At 46.0% G+C, this 9,124-nt stretch overlaps 1 protein-coding gene across 1 annotated transcript; it reads left to right on the forward strand.

Moving 5' to 3' along the window:
- Window positions 1–4,213: 4,213 nt before the first annotated feature.
- CHRM5 (cholinergic receptor muscarinic 5) lies at window positions 4,214–6,201 on the forward strand. The gene has a single exon (XM_041733204.1). The coding sequence runs from the start codon at window positions 4,264–4,266 to the stop codon at window positions 5,860–5,862; it is 1,599 nt and encodes a 532-aa protein (XP_041589138.1). The 5' UTR covers window positions 4,214–4,263; the 3' UTR covers window positions 5,863–6,201.
- The last annotated feature ends 2,923 nt before the right edge of the window (window positions 6,202–9,124 follow it).

The following is a 9,124-nucleotide window of genomic DNA, read 5'->3' on the forward strand; positions in this document are numbered from 1 at the left end:
GAAGTCATCAAGGCCACTCCACAAGGAAGAGAATTCAGGTGATACAGTGTTACCTTTCTTGGCTTTTGTGTTGGTTTGCTTCCTTTGTAAGTTATTGGCAACAAAGCAGCAAGATGCAATAGACCCAGAGTTGGGAACGAGGACAATTTTATCATTCTGGGATTTTTGGTCTCCTGTTTGGTGGTAGAAAAATAACCAGGGGTGACTGTTTGCTCTCTGCCGATACTGGCACCCTAGACATAAACTAGGGTAACTTTCCATAAAAGTAGTGGAAATTGGGAACTTTTATTTACTTTTAAAGGTTTTATTTACTTATTTACTTTATTTACTTATTAGAGAGAGAGAGAGAGAGCACAAGTGGTGAGGAAGAGCAGAGGCAGAGGGAGAAGCAGACTCCCTGCTGAATAGGGGGCCCGATGCAGGACTTGATCCCAGGACCCCGGGATCATGACCTGAGCCAGAGGCAGATGCTCAACCACTGAGCCACCCAGGCAGGTGTCCTGGAAAATGGGAACTTCTACAGTTTGGGTAACCAAATAAGACCTCAGATGAGTTCTCACCCCCCAGATAACCAATTATATATATTTTATTTGCCTCCACAACCCAAAAAGCAGTAAGAGTTACTCCAAGGGGCACCTGGGTGGCTCAGTCAGTTGAGTGTCTGACTCTTGATTTCAACTCAGGCCGTGATCTTGGGGTCATGGGATTAAGCCCACATTGGGCTCCACACTCAGAAGAGCTTGCTTGAGCTTCTCCCTCCCCCTCTGCCTCTCCCCCACTTCTCTCTCTCTCTCTCTCTCTCTCTCTAATAAATAAAGGGCTCCCTGGGTGGCTCAGTCAGTTAAGCATCTGCCTTCAGCTCAGATGATCTCAGGGTCCTGGGATTGAGTCCCACGTTGGACTTGCTGCCTGTTTCTCCCTCTACCCCTGCCCCTGCTGTGTTCTCTCTTACCCTCTCTCAAATAATAGAATAAAAATTTAAAAATTGTGGGACCCAGGAAATTTAACAAAAATCCCCTACCCCTGGCCAAGGAGAGCAGGACTGACTCCATTTTGTGCTGTACCCGTCTTGTGCCGACCTGCTTAGGGCACTGCCCCACCCTAGTCAAGTCCAGGGCACACCCTAACCGGAAATCCGGCTCAGTGATAGGGCAGTTCAAATGGATACTTTAGGGTAAAATACAACTCAATCGGCCACCTGCGAGTGGACCAGCATGACTGTGCAACTTTCTGCGTATCCCATTGGCCACTGGCCCCTATAAAGTTGCTAAGCCTCTTAGTATCGGGGTCCAAGTCCCTGCTCCACTGCGTGGGGTATACTTGGACCCAGGCTCGAGCTTGTAAATCAACCCTTGTGTGTTTGCATCAGTGTCAGCTCCTCGGTGGTTTCTCGGATTTGCAATCTTGGGCACAACAAAATCATTTTAAAAAATACCTTCACAGCAACATCTAGACTCAGGTGTTTGACCAAACAATTGGCAACTGTAGCATAGCCAACATGACACAAAAAAATCAACCATCGCACTATTTAGTATACAAAATCATTAAAATGTAGGGATCTTGCATCATCCCATAGTCTGATTTCCTTATTTTTATAAATGAGGAAACAGGTCGGAGAGGAAAACCCCCAAGTATACACATGTGGTCACAGGAGAATGTGCACATCCAAATTCCCAGGACCCTTTATAAATTGCTAACTACCTTCTAATAAAATTAAATAGGAAAGATTAAATCCTTCCAAGACACAATTTATTTCTGTTTTGAAGACTTGAGAAAAAAATCATCATGTCTCCTCCACGTCTCAGGCTTTCCAACTTGATGCCTTGGGTTTTGGGGTTTTTTTTTTTTAAGTTTTTATTCCAATTCCAGTTAGTTAACATAGAGTGGTATATTAGTTTCAAGTGCACAGGGACTCAACAACTCTGTACATCACCTGGCACCCATCACAGAAAGTGCCCCCCCATAATCCCCATCCCCCTCTTACCTCCCCTCCGGTGACCATCAGTTTGTTCTCCATAGTTAAGAGCCTATTTCTTGGTTTGCCCCTTTCTCTTTTTTTTCCCTTTGCTTATTTGTTTTGTTTCTTAAATTCCACATGAGTGAAGTCATATATTTGTCTTTCTCCAACTGACTTATTTCACTTAGCATTTTATTCTAGCTCTATCCAGGTCATTGCAAGTGGCAAGATTTCATTCTTTTTTTTTTAAGATTTTATTTATTCATGATAGACATAGAGAGAGAGGGAGAAGCAGGCTCCACGCCGGGAGCCCAACACGGGACTGGATCCCGGGAGTCCAGGATCACGCCCTGGGCCAAAGGCAGGCACTAAACCCCTGAGCCACCTAGGGATCCCCCCCCCCTTTTTTTTTTAAAGATTTTCAAGATTTCTTTTGAAATCTTTTCTTTTTTATGGCTAATATTCCATTTTATAGGGGCACCTGGGTGGCTCAGCGGTTGAACATCTGTCTTCAGCTCAGCATGTGATCCTAATGTCCTGGGATCTAGTCTCACACTGGGCTCCCTGCAGGGAGCCTGCTTCTCCCTCTGCCTATGTCTCTGCCTCTCTCTGTGTGTCTTTCATGAGTAAATAAATAAAATATTTTTTAAAAAAAAGAAAAGGAAAATTGACTTTTATTTTTAAAAGTTTGAATTTGTCAGTGGATGTTGATTAAATTTCATCCATTAAATGGGATAATTTTTTTTTTAATTTATGTATGATAGTCACAGAGAGAGAGAGAGAGAGAGAGAGAGAGAGGCAGAGACACAGGCAGAGGGAGAAGCAGGCTCCACGCACCGGGAGCCCAATGTGGGATTCGATCCCGGGTCTCCAGGATCGCGCCCTGGGCCAAAGGCAGGCGCTAAACCGCTGCGCCACCCAGGGATCCCCCATTAAATGGGATAACGTGCAGTCATTAAAATGAAAAAAAGAGCTCTAGTCAAAAGACATGCTGATACAAAAGATGTGCATTGGGGCGCCTGACTGGCTCAGTTGGAGGAGTATGCAACTCGATCTTGGGATCACAAGTTTGAGTCCCACGTTGAACATAGAGATTACTTCAACAAAATAAATAAATCTTTTTTTTTTTAATAAATAAATCTTATAAGAAAAAACGGTACCCATGATGATTTGTTAAGTAAAAAACAAAATTTTGAGTGTAGACATTAAAAAGTCACCTATTTAAAAATAATTGTATTTAAATATTTGTTAGCATATGCATAGGTAGGGGAGAGCTTTGATTACCTCTGCAAGATTCGGTTAAAGGAGGCTTGTTTTCTTTCTTTGTTTCTTTCTTTCTTTCTTTCTTTCTTTCTTCTTTTTCTTTTTTAAGATTTTATTTATTTATTTGAGAGAGAGAAAAAAAAAGCAGCAGGGAGGGCAGAGGGAGAGGGAGAAGCCGACTCCTGCTGACGGAGAGCCCAACGTGGGGCCCCATCCCAGGACCCGGAGATCATGACCTGAGCCAAAGGCTTGACCGACTGAGCCACCGAGGGCCCCTGTTTCCTAAGCTATACATTTTGACATTTCTTGAGCTTTTACAAGAAAATTCTTACTTTATAATCAGAAAATAAAATAATTTAAAACATTTCTATTACATCGCAAATAGCTCAAGAACGGGGGCAGGTGAGCAGCAGCAGCTGGTGCTCACGGGAAGCACAAACGTCAGGGGGAGTGTTGTGCTGCGGTCCTGCCTCACAACGTGGCCTCAGTAACGTTAATAGCCGAACCTAGCATCAAACTCAGTCATAGTTGGTGAAGGGACGATAGAGTCCCTACGACGTCTCTTCCCCCAGAGCATGACACACTGGGTACCTGGCACTGAGAGTTTAGGAAACAGAGCGTTTGCCCCTAAGGTCGTCTGGTCGCAATCCAGAGTGACTTCACCTTCCCTGCTTGCTTCCCTTCTTTGCTCCCCAGGTACCCGGTTCCCTTTCCTTCCCCCTCTTCTTTAAATTGCTATTGGAACCACAAGAGGGCAGCAGCCTCAGGTACAAGAAAGGCTCCCAGGCTCTGGTAACTTCCAGAAAGCAAAGGGATGGTGCTACTGCAAGACTGTCACCAAGGCTTTCAGAGACTTCCACATCCTGCTCTGGATGTGTGTGGCCGTGTTTGATATTCTATTGCACCTGATAAGCAATGAGTGGGGCAGACATCCATTGCTGGTGAGTGGGGTTAACACAGTTACCTCTCTTCCAGGTGCTGACCAAGAGGAGGTAAGAGAGGAAAGAGATGGTCTAGAAATCAAGACTTAACCCTATTTAAGGATGGAAGAGGAACCTTATCACAACACCAGCACTGTCAATGGCACCCCAGTAAGTCACCGGCCTCTGGAACACCACGGGTTGTGGGAGATCATCACCATTGCAGCCGTGACTGCTGTGGTCAGCCTGGTCACCATTGTGGGCAACATCTTAGTCATGATCTCCTTCAAAGTCAACAGTCAGCTGAAGACAGTTAACAACTATTACCTGCTCAGCTTGGCCTGTGCCGATCTCATCATTGGGATTTTCTCCATGAACCTCTACACCACCTACATCCTCATGGGACGCTGGGTGCTCGGGAGTCTGGCTTGTGACCTCTGGCTTGCACTGGACTATGTGGCCAGCAATGCTTCTGTCATGAACCTTCTGGTGATCAGTTTTGACCGTTACTTTTCTATCACAAGACCTCTGACCTATCGGGCCAAGCGTACCCCAAGAAGAGCTGGCATCATGATTGGCCTGGCCTGGCTAATCTCCTTCATCCTTTGGGCACCGGCGATCCTCTGCTGGCAGTACCTGGTTGGGGAGCGGACAGTGCCACCAGATGAGTGCCAGATCCAATTCCTCTCCGAGCCCACCATCACTTTTGGCACTGCCATCGCTGCCTTCTACATCCCTGTTTCTGTCATGACCATCCTCTACTGCCGAATCTACCGGGAAACAGAGAAGCGAACCAAGGACCTGGCCGACCTCCAGGGCTCTGACTCCATGGCCGAAGCTGAGCCAAGAAAGCCAGCTCAGAAGGCTCTGCTGACATCCTGCTTTAGCTGCCCTCGGCCCACACTGGCCCAGAGGGAGAGGAACGAAGCCTCCTGGTCATCCTCCCACAGGAGCACCTCCACCACTGGGAAGCCATCCCAAGCCATGGGCCCAAGCACCGAGTGGGCCAAAGCTGAGCAGCTCACCACCTGTAGCAGCTGCCCTTCCTCAGAGGACGAGGACAAGTCCACCGCTGACCCTGTCTTCCAAGGAGTCTACAAGAGTCAGACCAAGGAAAGCCCAAGGGAAGAATTCAGTGCCGAGGAGACCAAGGAAACTTTTGTGAAAGCTCAAGCTGAAAAAAATGACTATGACACCCAAAAATACTTCTTGTCCCCAGGTGCTGCTCATAGATCCAAGAGTCAGAAATGTGTGGCCTATAAGTTCCAATTGGTGGTAAAAGCGGATGGGACCCAGGAGACCAACAACAGCTGTCACAAGGTTAAAATCATGCCCTGCTCCTTCCCAGTGTCCAAGGATCCTTCCACAAAAGGCCTGGATCCCAACCTCAGCCATCAAATGACCAAACGAAAAAGAATGGTCCTTGTCAAGGAGAGGAAAGCAGCCCGGACTTTGAGTGCCATTCTCCTGGCGTTCATCATCACCTGGACCCCTTATAACATAATGGTCCTGGTTTCCACCTTCTGTGACAAATGTGTCCCAGTCACCCTGTGGCACTTGGGCTACTGGTTGTGCTATGTCAACAGTACCGTCAACCCCATTTGCTATGCCCTCTGCAACAGAACCTTCAGGAAGACCTTTAAGATGCTGCTACTCTGCCGATGGAAAAAGAAAAAAGTAGAAGAGAAGTTGTACTGGCAGGCGAACAGCAAGCTCCCCTGAAAAGTCAACAACGCCTCTCAGAAGAGTCACCATGGTCAATCCCCTTTGAGGATGGGTGAGCTGATCCTGGCTTAATTCTTTTCAAAAGAGACATCTGTCATTTTGGACACCTGAGGACTTTGTGGAGCTTGAGATCCATAACCAAAGGAAGGAGTCACAGCTGCCACAAGTGCTGCCATATTCAGTGATTCTTGTCTATAACCAAGGTCACCTGATGCCACTGGGGTTTGCTGTTAAAGTGAAGAGACAGACTTGTGTCCTTTCACAGGATGAGGAATGCTGAGTCACAGTGAACAGTGACTTAGGGAATTTCTGTTCCCTGACCTTTTGGGGAGCAGCAGGGACTGGGTGGAAACCTTCCCTGCAGAAACCTGTGTTGAGGTTTTGTGCAATATATTTGTGTCTATTAAGTTGTCTCCTATCAGTGAGAACTGGGAGACTGTGTCACCTGTTCAGCTGACTTCTAAGACTCTACTTCTTTATAAACTAGTCAGTATTATGCAGCTACTACATGTTCTGTACTGTGGCACATTTTTTTTGTCCCTACATCTGAGTGAAGCTCTCCTCTTTCCTTTCACAACCAATCCCAACTCCTGGTACCCGTGGAAACCATGCTGGTCTCCACATTACCATCCTTTCTTCTCAGAATCCTGGGTCTGGAAGGACACCGAAACGCGATCCCATCCAATCCTATAGAGGGGCCTCTACTCTGCTGGTAAAGGCCATCAAATCTCCGCAGTTATTTTAGTTTTTACCAGTGAGAATTTTTTTCCTTTTATCTAAACAGATATTGTGTATTGTATTACGTACCTACGTGGGCCTAACCATCCATGCTCTGTTCCAAGGAAGACTACATGATTGCATAAAGATCTTCTCTGGGCTATTTAATTATGATTCCTTTCATTGTTTCCTGAGGCCTTATTTTCCAATCTCCACCAGGCAAACCTGAGGCAAATGTGGAAAACAAATTTGGTTTCACCCCACTTTTTTGAAATTCTTCCATAACTCTTTTGCCAGCGTCCAATTTCTCTCATCCAGATGCAATTCACAGCCAGGCACAAGCAGGTCATGGTGCTGCTTCAGTCAGAAGTGCTATTTGGAGGGACAGAAGGGGAAAGGCTTTCTTTCTTTCTTTTTTTAATTTTTTTTTATTTTTTATTATTTATTTATGATAGTCACACACAGAGAGAGAGAGAGGCAGAGACACAGGCAGAGGGAGAAGCAGGCTCCATGCACCAGGAGCCCGACGTGGGATTCGATCCTGGGTCTCCAGGATCGCGCCCTGGGCCAAAGGCAGGTGCTAAACCGCTGAGCCACCCAGGGATCCCAGGTTGTTTTTTTTAAATTCTGAGACTAAAGCAATGTGCAAGAAACAAACTATAAAACAGCATGTGATGAATAAAAGACCCACAAAGAAAGCAGCAGGGCAGTACACAGTGAGGATTTTAAAGACGAAGCACTCCGGTTGGACAGAACCTTGGCTGATTATACCTGCGAGTGTGTTTTAACATCTCCAGGCTTCATTTCCCTTAATGTAGACCATTTGTTTACAGCCCTATTTGCTGAGGGAATGGAAAATAGCTGCTTTAGTGGCCCCAGGAATTGTGAATGTGCTTGAGTGTAGGAAAGTTTCCGCCTCCCCCCTGAAAAGGGAGTCAGCCTGTTACACCAAGTCCCAAGAAGGTTTCAGGGCAGGACAAAGCAGGTACACGTGGGCCTCTCCCCAGGCCTTGTGGGGACTTGGTGAAGTTGAGATGAAGCATCTCAGAAGCAATACAGCTGCTGAGCCTTCATCAAGGGCAGGTTGAAGCCTGCCAAGAATTTCACGGAGAATATTAATTAACTGGCTCGTTCTCAGGAGATGCTCTCAGGCCGACATGAGGCCAATGGGCTGTGACTTCATAAGCAAACCTGCTCCAACAGCTCTAGGTAAACAGCTGGTTCTTTTAGTTTAAGGCTTTGATTTCTGACAAAAATGAAAATCCCACTTGGAGCCTACTTTGGCCATTCACTGTCCACAGTAGAGACATGGGCTAATTCAAACAAAAGAATGCAGAACCGGGGATGGGGAGGGGGGCGCCTTGGGTGGCTCAGTGGTTGAGCATCTGCCTTGGGCTCAAGGTGTGATCCTGCATCTGGCTCCCCACAGGGGGCCTCCTTCTCCCTCTGCCTGTGTCTCTGCCTGTCTCTCATGAATGAATAAATACAATCTTTAAAAAAGAAAAGAATGCAGAACCGGTGGGGAGGGATGGAGGGAGGGACACTAGGGCACATTTTTTCATACTCAGTTGCCTAGGACTTGGCCTTTTGTGTGTATCTTTTGTGAAGTTAATTGAAAGGCCTACACTTCCTTGGTCGGAGGCAGCCAGTTTTACATACTACTATGCCCCTTGACATTTACAGTGGACAACTTGATATTCCAGTCCAGAGATTAGGTACAGATTTCACAATTACAAAGAGGCAGACCTCAGCTTTGCCCTTAAAGGACATTCCCCTAAAAGAGCACAGCAGTGGCCAGGAATATTTAACAAAAAAAACTGTACTGAAAACAGATCCCTTGACAAGCCATCAAATTCACAGTCAAGGGGAAACAAACCACAATGTCAGCAACACAGCAGCATCCAGCAGGTAATGAGTCAAAGCTTACATGGTCTACCACACACAGAGCTGGGGAGACTGAGGGTGTAAAAGGCTAAGATCTGCAGTCAGCTCATGCCCACCCACCCGCCAGGTCCCTGTAGTTTACAGTTGCATCCATTCATTCTGAGGACCTCACCACAGGCCCTGTTTTAAAGAAGTTTCGTTTCCCCTAGGTGTTTCTTTTTTTCTTTTTTTTTTTCTTTTTCTTTTTTTTTTTTATGTCAAGGTGTATGTCTGGTACAACAAAGATGCTCCAGGCTCATTTTCCTATTCATACGTCAGCCCAGGAGTCAGCCATTTTTCAGGGAGTGCTGGTTCTAGGGGCACCTGGCTGGCTCAATTGATGGAATATGTGACTCTTGACCTCAATGTCGTAAGTTCAAGACCCATGTTGGGTGTGGAACCTATTTAAAGTTTAAAAAAAAAAAAAAAAAAGGAATGCTGGTTTTATCAAGTAGAGAATGATACCTGGCTCCAATATAGACTTAGGATATATTCGTTGCTATTGAGCCCTTTCAGGAGTTAGAAATATGTACAATGTATACTTACCAAAAGTGAGTTCATATTGGCATCTGCAATTCCAATCATCATAGGGTTCTTCCCGCTCCATATTTATATCTGT

The sequence above is a fragment of the Vulpes lagopus genome, chromosome 2 (genome assembly GCF_018345385.1).
Source record: "Vulpes lagopus strain Blue_001 chromosome 2, ASM1834538v1, whole genome shotgun sequence".
NCBI lineage: Eukaryota > Metazoa > Chordata > Mammalia > Carnivora > Canidae > Vulpes > Vulpes lagopus.